Below are 24,986 nucleotides of genomic sequence, written 5' to 3' on the forward strand. Positions count from 1 at the left end.
GGACATATAAGAAACTAACAGAGCTGATTGACAATATCATTAAACATAAAAGTGATCCGGACTTCAGCAGACGTGAATTGATTTTACAGACAAATATTGAGAAATTCCAAGCTGACATAAAAGATAAAAAGCATAAACAGTTTAACAGAGACAGTCGAGATTTCAAGGAGAATAAATTATTTGTTTTTTTGGTTGAGAAGGGTCCAGTGCAAATAGGATGGGCCTCTAATATATCTTCATCAGATATTGAGGTTTCGGACAGCGAAAGGAGCGATTCCAATAGGAGTGTCAACACTACTTACAGGGAAAATAGACAACGTAGATGGGGAAGGGGGGAAGGAGAAGATATGGCCAATCAAGAGGAAGTGCGAGTTATCAGGCACCCTCACAGAGGGCACCCTCTACTTCCTCATCATCTACACCCTCTTTTTTTAGATATGAAAAATTTCCCTTACCAACTGAGGAAAAGACTGGGAGTTCCACGGTATTGATTAGAGAATCGAATGATAATAAGATTTTGAACCTTTCATCATATCAACTGTCCGATTTCGAAATATTGGTCCTAAATAAGGGCCTCGGTTTTGTACCCACTGTTAGGTTTAATGAATTTGAATGGATAAAAGACATACCGAATATACTCGAGTATAAGCTGAGATTTTCAGCCCAAATTTTTGAGCTGAAAGTGCCCCTCTCGGCTTATACTCGAGTCATGTTCGGCGGCGGGGTCGGCTGGTGAGGGGGAGAGAGGACTGTCGCATACTCACCTGCTCCCGGCGCTCCTAACGCTGTCCCAGCCTGTCCCATGGTCTCCCGCGCTGTAGCTCTTCCTCTATTCAGCGGTCACGTGGTACCTCTCATTAAAGTAATGAATATGGACTCCACTCCCATAGTGGTGGAGCCACATATTCATTACTGTAATGAGCGGTACCAGGGACCGCTCATTACAGGAAGATGCTGCGGTACCATGGGACAGGCAGGGACAGCGTCAGGAGCAGGTGAGTATTTCATATTCACCTGTCCGCGTTCCATTCGCCGTGCGCCGCTCCGTCTTCCCGTCCTCTTGCTGTGACTGTGCAGGTCAGAGGGCGCGATAACGTATTAGTGTGCGCGCCGCCCTCTGCCTGAACAGTCAGTGCGGAGAGACGGGACGCTGAGGAGCAGAGGGCAGCGATGACAGGTGAGTATGTATTTTTTTTTTATTGCAGCAGCAGCATTATATGTGGCACAATGCTATATGGAGCATCTATGGGGCCATAAAGAACTGCATGGAGTATTATATGGGGCATTATATGGGGCCATAACTGCATGGAGCATTATATGGAGCATCTATGGGGCCATAAAGAACTGTATGGTGCATTATATGGGGCATCTTTGGGGCCATAAAGAACTGTATGGAGCATTTTATGGGGCATCTATGGGGCCATAACTACATAGAGCATTATATGGAGTATCTATGGGGCCATAAAGAACTACATGGAGCATTATATGGGGCCCTAACTGCATGGAGCATCTATGGGGCCATAACTGCATGGAGCATTATATGGGGCATCTATAGGGCCATAAAAAACTGCATGGAATATTATATGGGGCATCTATGGGGCCATAAAGAACTGCATGGAGTATTATATGGGGCTCCTGATTCAATATGGATATTCAAAAACACTTAACCTACTGATGTCTCAATTAATTTTACTTTTATTGGTATCTATTTTTATTTTTGACATATACCGGTAGCTGCTGCATTTTCCACCCTAGGCTTATACTCGAGTGAATAAGTTTTCCCAGTTTTTTGTTGCAAAATTAGGGGGGTCGGCTTATACTTGGGTCGGCTTATACTCGAGTATATACTGTAAATCTATTTGCAAGGAAACGCAAATGGAAAAAAATTTTTAAGAATCATGATCAAGCAGAGTGTTTGGCTTTGGGTATTGATGAGGCAGACCTCACGGATGTGAGGATTCTAACTGACCTCCTGGAGGAGAATCTGAGACCGATGGGACTTGGCCCATTTACTGATTTAAAACCCAGTAGTACCAGGATGCCACCCTTGTCTACAAATACCAGTATTGGTATATTCACCCAGCTAGTGGTGAATGATTTAAGGAAGCTTAAGGTTAAACAAAGGAAGGGTGCAATCAAACCTTACTCATGAAGAGAGGAAGGCTCTCGATATGTTATCTACGAGGAAAGATCTGGTTATTAAACCATCAAACAAGGGTGGCAACCTGGTGATCATGGACTATATTAAATATAGGGAAATGTGTCTTGACTGATACATCAACATATGGTAGAATACGTAATGATCCCACGGATAGCTTCAATTCAGAATTGAAAGTGTTACTTTTGGATGCATGCGACAGAGGCTTAATATCTAAAACTTAGAGTATTTTTTTACTACAGAAAACACCAATGATACCAGTGTTTTATGCTCTCCCTAAAGTGCACAAGGGCACTTCACCTCCAAAGGGAAGGCCAATTGTATCCGGTAATGATTCAATAAGCCAGAACTGTGGCATATATGTGGATAAAATCTTGAGACATTTCGTCACTGCTCTACCATCTTATGTACGTGATACATCTGACTTATTATTGAAAATTGAGGATGTTACTGTCAGTAAAGAAACATATCTAGCATCTATAGATGTTGAAGCACTGTTCAGTAGCATACCTCATGATAGGGGTTTGGAGGCAGTTGACTTCTATCTAAAAACGAGAGGGGTCCAGTTTAAAGAACACAATCGGTTTACTGTTCAATTACTTCAATACATACTTACAATTATTTTTTATTTGATGGGAAGTTTTACCACCAGCTCACGGGCACCAGAATGGGCAGTGCTTGTGCCCGGGCATATGCTAATTTGCTCCTGGGCTGGTGGGAGGACACGGTGATTTTTTTGTGAGAACCGGTCCGCATGGTGGGGTCCCCAGATACTGTTCTGGGGACGCTACTGTGATGATATTTCTATCTTGTGGACTGGGGATGCCAATTCCTTTGACAGATTCATTGAAGCTTTGAATGTTAATGATATAGGCCTAAGATTCACCTCTGAACTTGATTTACATTCAATCAATTTTCTTGACATCACGATCAGAAAAGATGGGGAGGGCAGATTACAAACTAGCATCTTTAGAAAACCCACCTCTACTAACAATCTGCTTAGATGGAACAGCCACCATCCGTTTGGCCTTAGGAGGGGGATCCCTAAAGGACAGTATCCGAGAGTGAACAGGAATTGCTCATCTGATTCATCGTTTTATACCGAGGCGCGAGACCTAAAAAGCAGATTCAAGGAAAGGGGTTATCCTGAATCTGTTTTATATGATGCATTCAAGCAGGTTGAACCCCTATCAAGGTCAGAGGTCCTTCAACCTAGGCCTAAGGTTAATGAAGATTCCCTTTTGAGGCTGATAGGTAATTTTGATGACTGCACGGGTGAAGTGAGCAGTATTATCACTAAGTATTGGGATATACTGTTGGCCGATACAGATATTAAGGACTGTCTGTCACAAACACCAGCCATTACCTTCAGAAGGGGGAGATTTATAAAAGGTCAATTGGTACATAGTACCTTTACTCCACCAAAAAAGGAAGGTACCTGGTTGGACAGAAGGCAAGTGGACATCTTTAGGTGCGGAAGCTGCTCTTTCTGTGATTATGTAAGGACTGGGGGACAATTTACCAGTGCTAGTATGGGACGGACTTTTGAAAGCAAACATTTTGCCAATTGCAAGACCACTGGGTGGTGTATATGTTCACATGTACCTGTCCATTGGATTACATTGGTAAAACAGTAAGGGAGCCCAGAAGGAGGATCGGTGATCACATTGGGGACATTACAAATCAAATAGATCAATGGCTGCACTCAATTTTACTGTACTAAAGCAAGGAAATGTGCGATACATAAAATGTGAATAGCATAATGGCTTGTGAAATCTATGAAAAAACACATGAGATGCTTAGCACAAGATTTGGCCAAAAATTGTGAGCCCATCCACCAAACGTCAAGGTAATCTCAGATCGGATGGGTGCCTGACCTGTCTGCCTAGTGTGAACACTTACCTCTGGCTAATAACAAGGTAAAGCCTGCATTTATAGGAAGGTCAGAATTAACTGTGTTTGGATGTAATTAAAATCACAGCATGGTGAAGGGCGGGGAGTTCATGTCAGAAAATATAGTACATAGTAAATATAGGAAAACTGACTGAACAGCAATCTAGTCTGAACCGGTGCATAACCAAAAAGACTTACATAGCAAATAGATCAATGGCTGCATTCAATTTTACTGTACTAAAGCAAGGAAATGTGCGATACATAAAATGTGAATAGCATAATGGCTTGTGAAATCTATGAAAAAACATATGAGATGCTTAGCACAAGATTTAGCCAAAAATTGTGAGCCCATCCACCAAACGTCAAGGTAATCTCAGATCGGATGGGTACCTGACCTGTCTGCCTAGTGTGAACACTTACCTCTGGCTAAACCGGCATATGCTAATTTGCTCCTGGGCTGGTGGAAGGACACAGTGATTTTTTTGTGAGAACCGGTCCGCATGGTGGCGTCCCCAGATACTGTTCTGGGGACGCTACTTTGATGATATTTTTATCTTGTGGACTGGGGATGCCAATTCCTTTGACAGATTCATTGAAGCTTTGAATGTTAATGATATAGGCCTAAGGGTACCGTCTCACAGTGGCACTTTTGTCACTACGACGGTACGATCCGTGACGTTCCAGCGATATCCATACGATATCGCTGTGTCTGACACGCAGCAGCGATCATGGACCCTGCTGAGAATCGTACGTCGTAGCAGATCGTTTGGAACTTTTGTTTCGTCGCTGGATCTCCCGCTGTCATCGTTGGATCGGTGTGTGTGACACCGATCCAGCGATGCGTTCGCTCGTAACCAGGGTAAACATCGGGTTACTAAGCACAGGGCCGCGCTTAGTAACCCGATGTTTACCCTGGTTACCGTCGTAAATGTAAAAAAAAACAAGCAGTACATACTCGCATTCCGGTGTCCGTCAGGTCACTTGCCGTCTGCTTCCCGCACTGACTGACTCCCGGCCGTAAAGTGAAAGCAGAGCACAGTGGTGACGTCACCGCTGTGATCTGCTTTCACTTTACAGCCGGGAGTCAGTCAGTGCGGGAAGCAGACGGCAAGGGACCTGACGGACACCGGAATGTGAGTATGTACTGTTTTTTTTTTTTTTTTTTTACATTTACGACGGTAACCAGGGTAAACATCGGGTTACTAAGCGCGGCCCTGCGCTTAGTAACCCGATGTTTACCCTGGTTACCCGGGGACCTTGGCATCGTTGGTCGCTGGAGAGCTGTCTGTGTGACAGCTCCCCAGCGACCACACAACGACTTACCAACGATTACGGCCAGGTCGTATCGCTGGTCGTGATCGTTGGTAAATCGTTTTGTGAGACGGTACCCTAAGATTCACCTCTGAACTTGATTTACATTCAATCAATTTTCTTGACATCACGATCAGAAAAGATTCGGAGGGCAGATTACAAACTAGCATCTTTAGAAAACCCACCTCTACTAACAATCTGCTTAGATGGAACAGCCACCATCCGTTTGGCCTTAGGAGGGGGATCCCTAAAGGACAGTATCTGAGAGTGAACAGGAATTGCTCATCTGATTCATCGTTTTATACCCAGGCGCGAGACCTAAAAAGCAGATTCGGGGAAAGGGGATATCCTGAATCTGTTTTATATGATGCATTCAAGCAGGTTGAACCCCTATCAAGGTCAGAGGTCCTTCAACCTAGGCCTAAGGCTAATGAAGATTCCCTTTTGAGGCTGATAGGTAATTTTGATGTCTGCTCAGGTGAAGTGAGAAGTATTATCACTAAGTATTGGGATATACTGTTGGCCGATACAGATATTAAGGACTGTCTGTCACAAACACCAGCCATTACCTTCAGAAGGGGGAGATCTATAAAAGGTTAATTGATACATAGTACCTTTACTCCACCAAAAAAGGAAGGTACTTGGTTGGACAGAAGGCAAGTGGACATCTTTAGGTGCGGAAGCTGCTCTTTCTGTGATTATGTAAGGATTGGGGGACAATTTACCTGTGCTAGTATGGGAGGGACTTTTGAAAGCAGACATTTTGCCAATTGCAAGACCACTGGGGTGGTGTATATGTTCACATGTACCTGTCCATTGGATTACATTGGTAAAACAGTAAGGGAGCCCAGAAGGAGGATCGGTGATCACATTGGGGACATTAGACATGCGAGGGATACTCCCATACCGAGGAATGTCCGTGAGGTGCACAATAGTGATCTTAAGTCCTTCTCATTCTGTGTTACTGAAGTTATCACCCCGTCAGTTAGAGGTGGGAATTTGGATAAAAAGATTCTCCAAAAGGAGCTCAAATGGATCCATAGGATGGACACTGTTTACCCTATGGGTCTTAACGAACAGATGAATTTTGGGTGTTTTCTGTGATGTAAATTGATTCCCATTGGTTAATTCCCTTTCTATTGATAAAGCCTTTAAATATAGACCAAAATAGGTCATTTGTTTGTTATTTACTCTCCACTGTTGAGACTGCATCTTTCATGACAGACAGATCATCTGTCAATTTAACATATCTATTTTCACCCAATTACTGACTAACACTATGGTGGCGTTTACAATTTAATGGTGTCTGATAGGTTAAACGATGTTATGATATGGATTGATACTATGCAGATATATACATCATTTGGATAGGGCTGTAATGAGCATTTGAGCCTTTATGGCTTATGCATGCGCCGGATGGGATACCTGTGGAATGCAAGAATGAATCATGATCCATTGCGTGTACTTTTAAATCCTAGACGCCGGTGTGAGAATTTTGGTAAAATGCAGAAAAGCGGTAATTTTGGAGGTACAATTTGTGCCTCTGCGCAATGTGGAATAATAGTGAAATCCACAGATACCAAAAAAATGATGTGCTATGATAACGCTGTGGCTGTTCTCTCCTATTGCGCATATGATGTTGGTACGTACATTTAATACGCTTGCGCAATTTGGAACGCTAGTGGAATACACGGATCCTGTGCGACTATAATTTGGTGGCTGTTTCCGTTATTGCGCATTGCAAACAGTATGCAGAATCTTGTGCGCCTGCGCAACTTTGGAATGCCAGTGAAGCGCACGGACGCCGGATGTATCCACGTACGGCGATGACGTAGTGGCCGCTTCCGTTACTGCGCATTGGATACCGGAAGTAAGCTATGCAGCGATTGACATGGTGGCCGCTTCCCCTACTGCGCCTTGGGGAGTCAGCGTCTGCGTGGGGTGAAACGCTGTATAAGCACGTGGATACCGCCTACACATTACTTCTTGGTATGTATACACTCATGTGATTTTATTCTTGTGATCAATGGAGTCTATAATTTGGGTGTTCTGGGCATTTCATTCAAGGCTCACTATCTGGAGGGGACTGGCCCTATGTGCTGATGATCATTGCTATGGACATTGCCATCTATGGAGCTAAGTAGCAATTATCAATGAGATGTGTATATTCTCCTGATGAACCTCAGTTTGAGAGGGGATACGCGTCGAGTTATATCTATTGTGATCTTCATATACACATATAGGCTATGATTATGAGCTTTTGTCTATATACATATGGTTGGGCAGGATATTTTATGAGAGGTTGGGTACATCCAGTAAGAGGTTGCTAATGGATGTTAAGCATTGTCTTTAGAAAACCCTCAGTCCTATTTTTTGATTGGAGGTGGAAGGCTCCTTACATGGTTTATTAATCAGCACCCATAAAACGGGCCCTTTGGAACTAATGCCAATACTGTATCTTATGGCTAAAGTGGAAATAACGGTTATTTGAAGCCCAATTTATATTGCCCATGTAGGTTTTGGTTTCCCTGCACTTTAGCGCTTTATGTTCCTCTATAAGGGTAAGCCCTAGGGACAGCAGTCGAGGAGTGGGGGCGCCACATGTCGTTATTGGTTTAGGGTGCCAACCCCCGCTGTGAGGTAGGGCCGGAATATAGGGCCAGTATTTATCTATCTGGGCCCAAAATAATCCTTATTAATTGTTATTTATATTGGTACTCTATCTTTTTCTTTCCATACCCACTGTCCCATAGGGATTCTAAGATTAGAAGGAACAGCAGACGGTGAGCGTGGGCGCCACGGTATAGTTTGTAGGGTGCCAACCTCCGCTGTTAGGTAGGATGCTAGTGAGCACTAGACCATAGGGTCAGGCACCTCCTATGGCCTTTTTTATAAAAGTTTTATGACTGTTTTTTCCTTTGGTAATGGTTTTGTGTGCACCAGGTTTTAGAATAATGATTAATAAAGAAGTAAGTTTTTAATATAGGGGTTTTTCTGTGATTTAGAAATAAAAGTAACTTTGTCATTGAAATATGGCTTGGGTGAGAGTGGCGACAGCTGAAGCCTGCACTTGTAATGACGGAGGAGTCCTGTGAGGAGCCACTCGGTAGTTAGGAAATGGAATGGCACATGGTTATTGTTTAGGTTTTTGGGTTTTTTTTTGCTTTGTGGCTGCATATTATTGGTGTGAACCTGCTAACTGCTATTTATGTAGGAAGAGGGGCCTCAATAAAGCTCTGTTCATACCACATGATTGTTTTTACAAATGTCCAGCAAAAGGCTGCAGTAGATGTCACTCCAGAGACATACAATGGTAAAAGCCCTCTGTCACCTCCCATGTCAAAAAAATGTATACTATTTTTTTTTTGCACTTGGTCTGTATAGAAAAGTAATGTAAAAAATATGCAATAATGGCAAATAGCAGGAATCACAAAACCCTTACAATGTGTACAGTGGGGAAAAGAAGCATTTGATGCACTGCCGATTTTGCAAGTGTAATGTGATTTTCTGTTTTTTATTTTTAGATTCTGTCGCTCACAGTTGAATTGTATCCACGATAAAAACTACATCTCTGTTCTTTGTAGGTGGGAAAACTTGATAAGTCGGCAGTATATCATATACTTATTTTCCCCACTATATGTAATGACGTCATGTAAATTATATAAATGGCCGATATTTACTTTTTTTGACTGTCATGTTTTTTTCAAATTCCTAAATCTGTTTTTGTTCTGGACCCACTAATTGTAGGATTTTTGCCACAATTTATCACATCATCTTCCTTCTTACTACTTCATACCACCATTCTGGGAGGTGGTCTGTTTATTGCCCTTCTGGTCATCTGTTTGTAGTATGAATGTAGTTGTTTTCTTTAGCGTAGTAGCCTTACAGTGAAATGTCTTATTATCTTTGTCAGAAAATGTAGTTATTTAGACAGGAGGGTAGCATTGTTCTGTCCTTAGTGCCGTACAGCCATCGTCTCCTTGTATACATTCTCTGACATGATACTTTCCTCTACAGGGCACAGTGATCCGTGTTTTTTCCATTCCAGAAGGTCAGAAGCTGTTTGAGCTAAGGCGGGGAATGAAACGGTGAATAGAAAATTATCTTAATATTATATATAGTTGTGAGAATATTATTTCATACATTTGCGGAAAATCGGAATGTGCATATGGCATCTTTTTCAGGTGGATTCTGTCTGGAACTGCCTTAAAAAGCCCTTTGTAAACTATAACAATAATGAACAAATGCACCGCAGTGTCAAGAAGCCACCACTATTTTTTGTTTATAATTTGAAAAAAAAGCGCAAAGCTGTCACAAAAATGACAAAATAAGCAACAAAAATTAAACTTATGGTGTCTTCTGCTTGAACAACTACAATACACCATGGACATAAACATTATCCTAAGGCCTCAAGTAGATGACCACTTTTCTGGTATGTGGGTTTTTTTTGGAGATGGGGGGGGGGGCACTTCTCTGGTGCCATTAATGGGTCATATGAGTGCTGTCTGTTTTTTGCTGATTAATGGATAGCATGAAAAATTGTATTTATTTATGCTTTTCATTTGCGAAACATAAAAGTGAATTCCTCACCAATGTTCAAACCGGACAAACAGACCAAAAATAAATGAAAATCGGATATAGTGCAGTGTTGAAAAATAGTCTAGACTTTTTTTTTGTGCATGAGAAAAGACAAACGGATGTCTGAATGAGACACAAGTAAAAAGATTTACACACTTGATTTAAAATTCTTGGAACCCTGGATGTAGAGGTGTATTTGGGCCCCACATTTTACAAACTTCCTTACTTTCCTGAACCAGAGCCATTGTGTGAAGGCTACCGCCCCATCTCGTTTTGTTTCACTGCTGTTCAGATTGTTTGCTTCTTAAAGGAAAAAATTGCACTTGAATGAATCACAATCCTTCTACGTAATATTCAATGCGTGGTGACTTCTTTCTTGGCCCAACCAAATAGTTTTAGAAAAACTGTCACAGGAGCCATTCAGAGCACTTCAAATTTTATTACATCAGCTTGGTTTTTATTCACAATTGTTCCACCATTTACAAACATATACCATTTTTTTCTCCTTCGTCTCATTGGGGGACACAGGACCGTGGGTGTATGCTACTGCCGCCAGGAGGCTGACACTAAGTAAACATAAAGAAAGTTAGCTCCTCCGCCGCCGTATACACCCTGACACTGGCCGCAGGCTAACCCAGTTCATGCTTAGTGTCTTTAGGAGGCACATGTCTGGTTTTTTCCCAAACTTCTTTTCTCTTTTTTTTACCATGAAGATGTGACAGGGGCGACGGACCCTTTTGAAGGGGTCCAATCTCCCCAAACCAACAGCGGGCGAGCACGTGGAGTGTCGCCTCCACGTATCCTCTCACGCAACATGTGACAAGATGCCGGACTCAGCCCTGACCACCCTAAGGTATTGAAACCCTAGGCTGTACAGGTGCATATGTGCAGTCCTTGCGGCCCCCACTGCATCACCAATGCTAAGACTGCGGTGATGGAAGGAGGCAGACGGTCCCTCTCCTCATCCCTTGAAGGGAAGATGGCGCTAGGGTGCCTGCACCATCCTTTACGCAGCCCCCTCTCTAACCTGAAGCTGGAAACCATTGCAGGAGTAGGGGGCTGGAAGGGCTCCTGTTACAGCGCTCTTCCTGGCACTTCCATGCGCAAACCTCTCCCCCCTGTATGGTCTGGCAGGTCCGGGTCGGCGGGCGGAAATTCGGCTTTCGGTGAGTCTTCTGGCGGCTTCACGTCGACTCCACCCCCGTATTCTCGGGTGGGTGCCAGAAATTTAGTCCTCGGCTTTTGCTGGTACTAGGCTGTGGGTGAAAGTCCCGCCTCCGGAACACATCTGCTTCCGGGGGCCCCGCCCCCGTATCCTCAGGCGGGCGCCGGAAATTTAGTCCCCGGTTTTTTGCTGGTACTAGGCCGCAGGTGAAAGTCCCACCTCCAGAGCGCGTCTGCTTCCGGTTCCGCCCCTACGAGCAGAGCGCGCTTTTTTGAAGATAAGGAGCATCGGTAGAGGATCTGTTTCTTCTACGTTGTTCCGCAGGATCCAGGGACACAGGAGTGGGGTAAGTGTTACTCCCAGTCTGGCAGCTTCTCTCTCCCTGCTGCATCTAATCTAGATTGGAGATTCTTTCAGCAGCAGGCCCACCATGTCTAGAAGGACCGGTCCAAGACCCATACGGTATTATATACCTCATGTTTTACCTGTCGGTCTGCTTTTCCGCGTGCCCAGAGCAATCAGTTCTGTGAGGCCTGCGATTCCGAGCACGCTCAGGAGCCCTCCCCTGTGACTGAGCCCAGTTTGTCGGGTCCCCTGGAATGGGCCCTGTCTCTGTCGCAATCTATGGTGTCGCTAACTAGAGCAATCGAGTCCCTTCAGGCTCTAGATAGGGGCAGGAACAGTGGTTTGCCTGTCTTGGAGGAATCCTCCATCTCACAGGAACCTCCGGCCTGCAGGGTCTGCTCTCTCTGTGAGCAGACACTGGGGAAACTAACCCACACAGCGTCCTCTGGTCCGTCTGGTGCCTCGGCATCCATGAGTTCCGTCTCTCGCTCTCCCTCTCCAGGAGAGGTTAGTGAACAAAACTCGGATTCCGATTCCGAAGGGTCCCTCAATTTAGAGGCACCTAATTACCAGGAGACAATCGACAGCCTCATTGAGGCCGTCAACCAAACCCTGAGTATAGACGATGAATCCACCTTGGCCTCGGGTCATAGTGTGTCATTTAAACAGACAAAGCAGTCTCATAGAGTATTTTGCACTCACCCAGAGGTTGAGGATATAGTGCAACGTCACAGGGAGCGACCAGACAAGCGCTTCTCTGGTCAGAGTGCCCTGAACACAAGATATCCTTTCGCTCCTGAACTCCGTAAGAAGTAGGCAGAATCCCCTTCGGTGGATCCTCCCGTGTCACGATTGGCTTCTAGAACTTTGTTATCCCTCCCTAATGGTTCTTCTATTAAAGATCCCACTGATCAGCTCATTGAGAGCCTGGCTCGCTCAGTTTTTGAAGCTTCAGGTTCCGCCCTTTTGCCCTCTTTTGCGGCGACTTGGGTAGCTAAGGCCATGATATCCTGGTCAGAGTCATTGAATAGAGCCCTGCAGGATAAGGACCTGCCATCCGAGGTGGCCGAAATCTCAAATCAGATCGCTCTAGCGGGAGACTATTTGATTAATGCATCTTTGGATGCGGCGAACTGCGCGGCACTGGCTGCCGCAAACGCAATTTCCATTAGGAGGGCTCTATGGTTGAGGACATGGCGTGCAGATTCAACCTCAAAAAAGTCCCTTCTTTGCCCTATCAGAGTGGCTGGTTATTCGGCGAAAAATTAGATCAACTAATTTCTGATTCCACAGGGGGGGAAGAGCAGCTTCCTTCCGCAGCAAAGGATTCAGCAGCCATTTCGTCATCGGTTTCAGGTACGGTTTAGGTCCTTTCGAAACCCGGGGTGGACCACGGCGGCTGATCCTATCGGTTCAGGTCGGCCTAATCAGAACAGGGATCGTCAGATCTCATACAGAACCAACCCGTTGGACAGGATGCGGTCCCACCAGCCAAGATCTAGAGGATCTAGGCCCTCCAGATTCTCTCATACAAATGACTGGAGGCAGTCTCCGGTCGTCACCAGCAAAATGGGCGGCCACCTACTCTGGTTTCATCAAGTCTGGCTCGCCTTTATACACGACAGATGGGTAAGAGAGCTGGTATCCTCAGGGCACAAGATAGAATTTTTCAGCTGCCCCCCTAGTCGATTTTTTCTGTCTCGGCTTCCCAGTTCAGAATTCCGGGCACAGGCCTTATTCAAGGCTGTCAAGTCTCTTCGGCTCAGTGGAGTTATCGTCCCTGTACCAGATGACGAGAAGTTTCAAGGTTTCTATTCCAACCTGTTCATAGTCCCCAAAAAGGTCGGAGCAGTAAGGCCTATTCTGGACCTGAAGCTTCTGAACAGGTTTGTCAGCATTCGTCATTTCCGAATGGAATCTCTCCTCTCAGTCATTGCTGCCATGGAAAAGGGAAAATATTTGGCGTCTATAGATATCCAAGACGCCTATCTTCACATCCCCATATTCCCTCCGCATCAGAGGTTTCATCGTTTTGCCATCAGCAATCTGCATTTCCAGTTCACAGCCTTGCCTTTCGGGCTGACCTCCGCCAGCAGGGTGTTCACAAAGGTCATGGCGGCCGTGGTGTCCATCCGACATTCCCGGGTTATAGTCATCTTGCCATATTTAGACGACCTCCTGGTCAAGGGTCCATCTTTTCGGGCCTGCGAGGAAAGTGTCAGCATCACGCTAGATACTCTTGCTTGCCTGGGCTTGCTGGTGAATTTTAAAAAGTCATCTCCTGTGCCATCTCAGAGGATCACCTTTCTGGGGATGATCTTCGACACCTCCCGAGGGCTCACAATACTCCCCCGGGACAAAGTCCTAGCACTCCAGCAGGAAGTGCGGGTCCTTCGCCAGCCGGTCCCTCATACCATGCGGTTTTGCATGAGAGTCTTAGGAAGGATAGTGGCAGCGATAGAGGCTGTTCCGTTTGCGCAACTCCATCTACGTCCCCTACAGCATGCCCTTTTGGCAGCTTGGGACAGGAACCCATTCTCTCTCAATCTCCGGTGCCGTCTTTCCACTCAGGTCAGACAGGCGCTTACATGGTGGGCAATGAGATCCTCCCTTCAACAGGGGAAACTTTTTCCCCCAGTCCAATGGCTGGTGCTCATGACCGATGCCAGTCTCCTCTGATGGGGAGTGGTGTTTCACCAACATATACAGCCCAGGGACGCTGGTCTTCACGGGATTCAGCCCTCTTGATCAACCTTCTGGAGATTCGGGCTATTCAGCTGGCTCTACAGCACTTTCATTATCACAAAAATCCATATTTTTCAAGAATTTCTTCCTTCTCAAAGTAGGACGTATTAATACGTGTTGTTTGGTGGGAGTGTATGGAGCTGGCTCAGAAGTGGAGTCTGCACCATACATGGCCATTGTGGACTGTCTTACTCAGCCCGTACCTGGCTATAACTTCCAAATTATGTTTAGTTTTACTTTTTCTTTAAAACAATGTCTTCCTTAAAGGAAATCTGACACCGCTTTTTGCCACCTGATCTGAGAGCAGCATGATATATAGACAGACCCTGATTCCAGAGTTGTCAGTTACTGGGCTGCTGTAGTTTTGATAAAATAACTGTTTTATCAGCAGGACATTATCACTAGAGGACAAGTAAACCTGCTTCCATGTAGTCCTGCATTATCCATAAGTCCTGTATAGCCCTGACCCTCCAGTAATTGGCAACTTTCTACTATGCACAGTGCACACTGAAAGCTGCCAATCAGTGGTGTGAGCGGGGATATACAGAGCTGATCATTCAGAGAACTGGTAGATCTGCAGGAGAGAAAACAGTGATTTTTCCCTTCACCCATGACAACACACCTGAGAGTGGGATGCACCCCGCAAGGACTGGAAACCTACTAAAATAAAAGGTCCATACCCCTCCCATGCATCAGTTGGTTTTCTGTCCTTGATGGAAACCTTGTACTGAAATACGCAGTGGATTAAAACAAGAAGAACCCTTACCTAGGCCTGTCCTGGTGTCCGTAAGAGCAGGCTGCATGCCTGTGGCCCCGGCCTTCAGATAACTGGAAGCGCTGTTCCCGGGTCACATGGGGGCTCTATGCACATGTGGGTGGCAGAAACAGATCTGAAGCTAGTATCGGACCGTTGCGCTGCCTTCCCCCTGCTTCACTCCCCGTGTCTGTCTCATCGTTATAAAGCGTCTGGGAAGCATATCCTTTGGTGCACACCGCTGACATCACAGCTGCAAGGCACCCAGGAAATGGGTGTGCCCAAGTGACGTCAGGGGGCGCGCCGGAAGAAAATGGTCGCCGGCCAGGGCACCGAGGAACGGCATGTCCTGTTGGCTTTCCATGGGGGGGGGGGAGGGCACCAATCATTGGAAGATGCAGACTAAGAATATGGCGCTGGCTCCTCCTTCTTAAGGGAGAGCAGTGGAGCAGAATGCTGCTCACTCTCCAGCTTGCCTTGTCTGCCTTGGCCCTCCATGACAACCAATCAGCAGCAGCCATCAGCTCACCATCAATGTGGACACAGGGGAAGCAGCCATTTGAGTGGTAGGAGCAGCAGGCAACCCAGCCAGAGGAGCAGAGCATCTCAAGACTCCTCAGTATTCAGAGAGGATGCGTTGCGTATCCCACAACAGCCTCCTAATCCGGTATTCTTAAATGACAGCAGGTGGTGAGTGATCTTCGTGAATGTCACCATTTGTTAATAGGCCACTTATTGTTTGTTTAAATCACTAGGAGAGGCCTACAAAAGCTAGTGCTAAGAAGAGGAGCAGGGAGTGTGCGCTAAGCAAAAACCCACTAGCAGTGGACTGGAAGAAGGATCTCTGCTCAAATTACACTTTCAAGATGAAGTCTGTGAATATGGCCATAAAACTTCTTCACCACAATTGTTTTATGGTGGTTGCCGATTTAAAAGATGCTTACCATCATATCCTGATTCATCCAGACCATCAGAAATACCTAAGAGTGGCCCTATACATACAAAGAGAGATCAGACTTTTTCAATTCCGAGCCCTTCCATACGGGATGTCAGTGGCTCAGAAGGTCTTCACCAAGTTAATAGCCAAAATGACAGTCTTTCTACACATCTGGAACACAGTAATCGTTCCTTACCTAGATGACTTCTTTATAGTAGGAAGATCGGAAGAGCACTGTGCTAGACAGTTGAAAGAGGTGACAGCCGTCTTAAAAAATCTGGGCTGAGGCCAGTAAACAACATAATAACAGACGTGAGCAACTCTGGTTTGGGGCACACGTCATAAGTCATACTATTCAGGGGTCTTGGACACTCTCCGAGAAAGGAAGGTCATCAAACCTAAAAGAATTGTGAGCAGTGGGAAGTGCTCTAAAGGGCTTTCTTCCTCTCCTCCTGGGTCGTCATGTCCGAGTTATGTTGGACAACCGGGTTACAGTGGCGTATATCAACCACCAGGGGGGAACAAATTCACACTCCTTAATGGAAGCAGCAAATAAACTCTTTCAGGTAGCAGAGCAACATCTTTTGTCCCTTACAGCACTGCACATAAGGGGAGCAGAAAGCACAGAGGCAGACTTCCTAAGCCGCAACAAGCTGAAACGGGGAATGGGCCCCAAACTCCGGAGTGTTCCCCCCAGGTAGTTCATCTATGGGGGTTGCCAGCAATAGAGTTGTTTGCTGACTGATGCAACAGAAAAGTAAAAAAGTTCTGTTCACTAGACCCAAGGAAAACCCGTTTGCGGTAGATGCCCTCCAGATTCCATGGGACTTCAGGATTGCTTATGCCCTTCTCTCCAATAGTATTGATTCTGGCCTGAAAAAGATCATGGAGGATGTCACTGTCAGATCCATGGATCCTGTTGGAGATCCCGGGCCTTCTTATGCAAGGTCCAATATTCCACACTTGTGTTGCTTGCCTCCATCTAGCATCTTGGAATTTGAAAGGGCAATATTGAGTAACCTAGGGTTTTTTTGCCAGGGTTAGTTTCCACCTTGATAAGAAGTAGAAAGCCTATAATAACAAGAATTTACGGTAGGATATGGAAAAAATTAATGGAATTTTTAGAGAAGCCATTTGTCATGGTCCAGTCCGGAGTTTCTTTTCTTCTTTCCTCTCTCAGGACTGGTCATGCAGGGGTTAATCTCGGCCTCATTCTGGAGCTAGCTGGGCTATTTCAGTCCGTCACTGTTATGACCCCAATGGCGAGGGTCTCAGAGATATCAGCAAGTCTGCGAAGTACAAAAATCCAGCTCATAGGGCAGTGGTAACTGGGTTGACCATATATCTACTCCTAACGCCAACACTAGAAGTAGCCGGGGAACATGCCTACGTTGGTCGCTAGATGTCTCGCGCCAGCCGGAGGACTAACTACCCCTAGAAGAGGAAAACAAAGACCTCTCTTGCCTCCAGAGAATAGACCCCAAAAGTAGGATACAAGCCCCCCACAAATAATAACGGTGAGGTAAGAGGAAATGACAAACACAGAGATGAACTAGGTTTAGCAAAGAGAGGCCCGCTTACTAATAGCAGAATGTAGTAAGATAACTTATATGGTCAACAAAAACCCTAACAAAATTCCACACTGGAGATTCAAGAACCCCCGAACCGTCTAACGGCCGGGGGGAGAACTCCAGCCTCCCTAGAGCTTCGAGCAAGGAAAGGATACAGATAATGAACAAGCTGGACAAAAATGCAAACAAAAACAAATAGCAAAAAGCAAGAAAGCGGACTTAGCTTAATCACGCAGGAACCAGGATCAGTAGACAAGAGCACTACAGATTAGCTCTGATATCAACGTTGCCAGGCATTGAACTGAAGGTCCAGGGAGCTTATATAGCAACACCCCTGACCTAACGACCCAGGTGAGCATACAAGGGATGATAGACATACCCAGAGTAAAATCACTAGTAGCCACTAGAGGGAGCCAAAAGGTAAATTCACAACAGTCACAGCCTGCTGACCAGTGTTAGTGATAGCTCAAGCTTCCAGTTTAGAACCTCTGACCCTTGTACCTTGGTGACCCTCCTGCCTTTGACTTGTATTCACGTGTATGACCCCAGCTTGTCTCTGACCCCGTCTCTTTATATCCGTCTCTGCTGCTACGTTCCCTGTCTGGCTTTTTGATTCTCTGGCTTGTACCCCAACCACGTCGTCCGTCTCACGTTTTTGGACCCCGCTCTCATGTTTAGCTCTTTGACCCTCAGCTTAGTATTTTGACTATGTGTATGGCTGCTCCTTCTTGTACTTCTGTTCCTGATCATTTCTGACTCGGTTCGTCTGACCACTCTCTCATTATCTGTGACACCTGTGCTCTTGCTCTGTGTTGCTACGCTTAGTGTTTAACCTCTCTTCCCTCAGCAGCTCCCCCTGGTGGAGGTTTCACTACACCATTGGGTCAAAAGTCTCCAATCGGTCCCATCCTAAAATTCCTTCAGACAGGGTTCAAACTGGGGTTAGCTACTAGTAATTTTAAGGTCCAGGTATCAGCTTTGGGGGCATTATATAGTTGTGTGCTGTCATCGGTGAAGGGAAAACACCAAGGTTACTTGCCGATAGCCTTTTTTTCCAGAGCCCATGAGAGCACTCATATATTCCCCATCTTTTATCACCATATTGGTTTGCACTATAGATTGGGTGATTTTGTTATATGGTGTAGGGTATGTATATAATTAATTTGGAGGTCCTTTCATGCTCTGTAACCCAACTGATGTAGGGAACAGGTACCGCCCTTTTATTTCAGTAGGTTTCCTGTCCTTGCGGGGCGGATCCCTCTCTCAGGTGTGCTTTAATGGGCTCTAGAAAAAATGGCTACCGATAATTAACCTTGGTGTTTCTCTTTTGTTCATCTTATTGGGGGAGACAGAACTATGGGATAGTCTGCTGCCACCTGGAGGCTGACACTATTGCATTTAAATATAATTGGCTTCTCCCCTATTTAGTCAGCCACCAATTCTGCAAGTTCTCCCACTTAAAAAGATGAGAGAGGCCTGTAATTGACATCATAGGTAGACCACCACTATGAGAGTCAAAATGAGAAAACAAATCTAGAAAATCACCTTATCTGATTTGGCAAGATTTATTTTGCAAATTATGGTGGAAAACAAGTATTTGGTCACCTAAAAACATGCAAGATTTCTGTCTCACAGACGTGTAACTTCTTCTTTAAGATACTGCTCTGTCCTACACTCATTACTTGTAGTAATGGCATCTGTTTGAACTTGTTATCAGTATAAAAGACACCTGTCCACAACCTCAAACAGTCACACTGCAAACTCCACTATGGTGAAGACCAAAGAGCTGTCGAAGGACACCAGAAACAAAATTGTAGCCCTGCACCAGGCTGGGAATAATAATAAAATGGAAGACTTACAAGACCACTAATAATCTTGCTTGATCTGGGGCTCCACGCAAGATCTCACCCCGTGGAGTCAAAATGATCACAAGAACGGTGAGCAAAAATCCCTGAACCACACGGGGGGACCTAGTGAATGACCTGCATAGAGCTGGGACCACCGTAACAAAGGTTACTATCAGTACCACACTACGCTGCCAGGGACTCCTGCAGTGCCAGACTTTTCCCCAGCTTAAGCCAGTACATGTCCGGGCCCGTCTGAAGTTTGCTAGAGAGTACTTGGATTATCCAGAAGAGTAATGGGAGAATGTCATATTGTCTGATGAAACCAAAGTAGAACTGTTTGGTAGAAACAAAACTCGTCGTGTTTGGAGGAGACAGAGCGCTGAGTTGCATCCAAAGAACACCATACCTACTGTGAAGCATGGGGTGGCAACATCATGGTTTGGGGCTGTTTCTCTGCAAAGGGACCAGGACGACTGATCCGTGTACATGAAAGAATGAATGAGGCAATGTATCGTGAGATTTTGAGAGCAAACCTCCTTCCATCAGCAAGGGCATTGAAGATGGAACATGGATGGGTCTTTTAGCATGATGATGATCGCAAGCAACACCGCCAGGGCAATGAAGGAGTGGCTGCGTAAGAAGCATAGGAAGGTCCTGGAGTGGCCTAGCCAGTCTCCAGATCTCAACCCCATAGAAAACCTTTGGAGGGAGTTGAAAGTCCGTGTTGCCCAGCGACAGGCCCAAAACATCACTGCTCTGGAGGATATGTGCATGGAGGAATGGGCCAACATACCACCAGCAATGTGTGCCAACTTTGTGATGACTTACAGAAAACGTTTGACCTCTGTCATTGCCAACAAAGGATATTTAACAAAATATTGAGATGAACTTTTGTTAATGACCAAATACTTGTTTTCCACCATAATTTGCAACATAAATCTTGTCAAATCAGACAAGGTGATTTTCTGTATTTGTTTTCTCATTTTGACCCTCATAGTTGTGGTCTACCTATGATGTCAATTACAGGCCTCTCTCATCTTTTTATGTGGGAGAACTTGCACAATTGGTGGCTGACTAAATACTTTTTTTCCCCACTGTATCTATGCAGTTTGACTTCTTTTAATTGTTTTTATCTTTTTTACCTATATGGATTTTCAATAAAGATTTCTCTATTTTACTTGAACATTGGGGTACTTTTGTTGGCTTAGCGTAGAGTCAGTTGGAGGCGAGGTCTGTCTCAGACCTGCTAACTGCTTAGTTTTTTTTCTTTTAGATGGCTGTCTCAGGGGAATAGAATGTAATTATGCACTCTGCTTCACCCACGTAGCAACGGAGAGTACAGGCTGTAATTGCGCAGTCCATATCCTCCTGCGTCGGTGTGGCCGGACTAAGGTACCTTGACACAGTCATGCAAGTACTGGGGCAGAAGTCCATAAGCCAACTAGCTCTTACCCACCACCCCACATAGCCATGTTTGCATGAAGCAGAAGATAAAGGGATCTGTAGTTTCAGGACAGGTAAGTACATCCCTGTCGTAAGCCCGTTCCTCTCCCGCTCTCCACCTCCCCTTCCCCCTCCAACTCTCCCTCCCCTCCCCCTCCAACTCCCTCCCTTCCCCCTCCAACTCTCCCTCCCTTCCCTTTCCCACTCTCCCTCCCTTCCCTTTCCCACTCTCCCTCCCTTCCCGCTCCCACTCTTCTGCTCCTCTTCCCCTGATGCCCTCTCTTTCCCTGCTATATCTTTAAGGTGGTGGATACCAGAGCCTATGCAGGAAGCAGGTGCTGCTACTGGTGGCCCTACCTGCCCAGCTCGTCCCCTCGGCCTTAGTGGGTCAGGGTTAGATTGATGGTGGGTGGGAGTGGAGCATTTCCTCATGACTTCCTCCTGTTACTGAGGGCCTCTCTGTGGTAGCTAGCGCGGGTGCGGTCTGGGCGTGTGTGCATGCTGGCAGGAGGTTGTGGCCAATCACCGGGCTGGATGTTTCTAGGCAATCGATGGCTGGATTTCTCCCGGCCAATCAGCGGCAGTGTCTCGGCATGCCGAATTCCCGCCTCTCTGGCCCGCCCCTTCCGCATTCTGCTTTCAGTGCAAAAATGGTGTGAGGCAGAGAAGCACCTTGGGGTCTTCCTCCTTGCGGGATAGCAAACTCATAGGGGCACACATTCCTGCAATGTGGAGGTAGTGGGCTGTTGGTTACTAAGGGCTAATTCTAGCCACTCTTAACAGTTTTTTGTGTAACTGTTTAGTGGAGTCTTCCATTTTTTCTTTCTGCCTTTTCTCTGTTACTCATAATGTCTGGGTTTAAAGAGGACCGTTCACACCCATTAGCGCAGTCTGCACTTGTCACTTGCTGTGCTTGTGTGACTTGTAATAGTAAGTTTTCCATCTGTCAGTTTGTTGCCTATTGTACCGCCTGTACCCTTCCTGCTTCCTTGCTGGTAGCCGCACAGGGAACCTGTATGACTACTGAGGAGAATATGGCCCCACCTGGGTTCATGATTTAGCTGTGAGTTGGAACCTCCGGCCACCCCATACCAATTTTGTCGGTCACAAAAGCGGTCCAGATGACCGCGGGTACTTTAATGTCCCGGTCATGTTCACATGGGAGGTGGCCATATTCCTTTTCCCTTTCCCAGGGAATTCGCTCCCCTCAGCACTCAGAATCCAGTTCCAATTCAGAATCCGTCTTGTATCCATATCTGTTGGGAAAACTAAGGGAAATGGTGGATAGTTTGGCGTTGGCGGTGGACACCTCTCTGGTAGTGACAGCTGCATCGCCCCCTCCCGTTACTGACCGTTACTGAAACCGGTTTCTTTAGGGGGGATAAACGTGTGGCTAGATCCATTTGTAACCATGTGAAGTTTACAGACATGCTGCAGAAAGCATGGGAACACCCAAACAAACGCTTTCAGAAGCGTAGCTGTATGGGAGGTCTTATACCCCTTCCCAGCATATCTGGTCGCCGCTTGGTAAATACTCCAGTGTCTCACTGATCTAAAGTGACCACTCTACCTTTAATCGAGATTGTGGTGCTTAAGGATCCCTCGGACAGGCATATAGAGTCTCTGGCAGCAGTTTTTGGCCTTTGCCCTGCCTTTTCTGCTACTTGGGTTTCCAAGGTGGTAACGGCATGGGCTGGGTATTTGTGCCGAAGTTTGTTGGCCAATTCCAAGGATCTGGAATTAGTCGATATTGCTGATCAGATGGCACAGGCAATGAATTATCTCTGTGCACCATCCTTAGATGCAGCAGAGTGTTCTGCTCAGTCGGCAAGCAGTTGCGTCGCAATTCGCCTCTTGCTGTGGCTCAAGGTATGGAGGGCAGATTTAACCTCAACGAAATCTTTGAAGGGACTACCATTCCAAGGAGTAATGCCATCTGGACAATTCCTATGTTCTTCCACTTATCACTTGGCCTCCTGATGAACCGTCATGGGGACATGCATTCAGGCATACTGGTAAAACGATAAGTAACCATGATTTATTCTGTTTTGAAGTAATCAAAGAAACTGTTGCAGTGCTTCATTTGCTTTGGGCTGTGTATACCTTTTACCTGTTTCTGCTCCCTGTGGCTACAGTATGTCAGTGGACCCACACCGGGGCGCTTTTGCTTAAGAAAGGGGGAGGAGCTAAGGTGATTTAGTTATTGACAGCCACTCTTGAGTGTTTGCGCCAGTTATAATTTGTTTTAGGGTGCCAGCCACCGAGGTAAGCTACCAATTATCATAGGGTATCATGGTAGGGACTGAGCCTCCTAGACTTTTTCGTAAACACACTATTGGGCCCCATGGTCATTCTCCTACTGGTTTTTAATCATTGTTTTTTTTTTGTTGTGTTACACAATGGTTTTAATGTATATATAATGAATATTAGTTTTTAAGATATTTTCACTTTTGATGACCCTTACATATTATATTTTTCTGACTAATTATTAAGGTGAGACTTCTCCCAATCAACGTACTGGAGCTGAAAGCTATCAGTCTGGCTCTTTTACATTGGCAGCACTTAGCCCAGGGGTTGGCGATCAGAGTTCAATTAGACAATCCTACTGCTGTTGCCTATATCAACCACCAGGGAGCAAGCGAAGCCCATCAGCCATGGCGGAGGTCACAGGGATTTTGGAGTGGCGGAGGACAAAGTTCTGCTAAACTATGCAGTTGATATATCTGGGAGTAGACAATGGGGAGGCAGACTTTTTAAGTTGCCAGAAGCTCACCTGCAGGAGTGTATGCACTTCATCCAGAGGCAGGCAGATTCGTCGGCTGTGGGATAAGCCGGATGTAGATCTATTGGCATCCAGACAAAAATCTCAATGTGCCAAAATTTTTGCAAGGTCCCGGGACCCCTAGGCGTTCGCAGTCAACGCCCTGGTAATGCCTTGATGCCAGTTCACTCTGCATTATCTCTTTCCACCTTTACCACTTTTACCCAGATTTCTCAAGAAGATCAAAGCACAGGGTGTTCCAGTCATTTTCATTGCTCTAGATTGGCCTTGTAGGGCCTGGTACTCGAATGTGATCAATCTCCTGGTGGATGTCCCATGGGCTCTTCCGGACCGTCCGTATCTGCTGTCCCAGGGTCCTTTCTTTCATCCGAATTAATGGCCGCTCAATTTGATGGCGTGGCTGTTGAAGCTGCAATTTTGAGGACAGCATGTCTGTCTGAATCAGTCATTGTATGTACTCAGTCAGACTATGATTAGAGCTTGGAAGCCATCCTCATTGTAAGTCTACCAGCGCAATTGGAGATTTTATTTTTAGTGGTGAGTCTACTACTACTTTGCCTGATTCATTTTCTTGCTAATGCTGCTCTCCTTCTATCAATCCGGATTGAAAACAGGACTGGTGTTTAACTCCCTCAATTGTCAGTTGTCCTCCCTGACTATTCTGTTTCAGAGGGATTTGGCATCTACAGTGGGGGAAATAAGTATTTGTTCCCTCTGGCAAACCAAACTTAATACGTGGTGGCAAAACCCTTGTTGGCAAGCACAATAGTCAGACTTTTTTTGTAGTTGATCATGAGGTTTGCGCCCATGTCAGGAGGAATTTTGGCCCACTCCTCTTTGAAGATCATCTCTAAATCATTAAGATTTTGAGGCTGTCGCTTGGCAACTCGGAGCTTCAACTCCCTCTATAACTTTTCTATAGCATTAAGGTCTGGATACTGGCTTATATTTCACATTTCCTTACTTTAGCACAGATGAGTGCGGCCATAATCTATTTTGTATGTATCTTTTTTGGCTATGCACTAGCATAAATTATTATATATATTGTTCAGTCAGTTTACCTATTTTTATTGGATACTGGCTAGGCCACTAAATTACCTTAACCCCTTTCTGACATCTGACGTACTATCCCTTCCATGTGCCCTGGGCCCATCTGACCATGGACAGGATAGTACGTCATTGGCGATCGGCCGCACACACGGGTGGTGTGCGGCCGGATGTCAGTTGATTCTCACAGCTGACACCCGGCACTAAGTGCCAGGAGCAGTTACGGACTGCACCCGGCACATTAACCCCCAGAACACTGCGATCAAACAAGAAAAAGTTTAAATAAAAAATATTAGCATGTGTAAAAATATATATATTTTTTTAAATTCCTTAATAAAGAAAAAAACATTTTTTTTCCAATAAATACGTTTCTTTATATAAATTTAAAAAAAATAGAAGTACACATATTT

The 24,986-nt window shown here is 45.5% G+C and overlaps 1 protein-coding gene across 3 annotated transcripts in view; it reads left to right on the top strand.

Moving 5' to 3' along the window:
• Window positions 1-24,986, top strand: part of WIPI2 (WD repeat domain, phosphoinositide interacting 2) — a 195,741-nt gene that overhangs the window by 124,343 nt on the left and 46,412 nt on the right. For all 3 annotated transcript variants that reach the window (XM_077275602.1, XM_077275603.1, XM_077275604.1), the window contains exon 7: window positions 9,380-9,450. In XM_077275602.1, coding sequence (XP_077131717.1) covers window positions 9,380-9,450 — 71 coding nt within the window. The remainder of the gene's footprint in view (window positions 1-9,379; window positions 9,451-24,986) is intronic.

Source organism: Ranitomeya variabilis, chromosome 7 (genome assembly GCF_051348905.1).
Source record: "Ranitomeya variabilis isolate aRanVar5 chromosome 7, aRanVar5.hap1, whole genome shotgun sequence".
NCBI lineage: Eukaryota > Metazoa > Chordata > Amphibia > Anura > Dendrobatidae > Ranitomeya > Ranitomeya variabilis.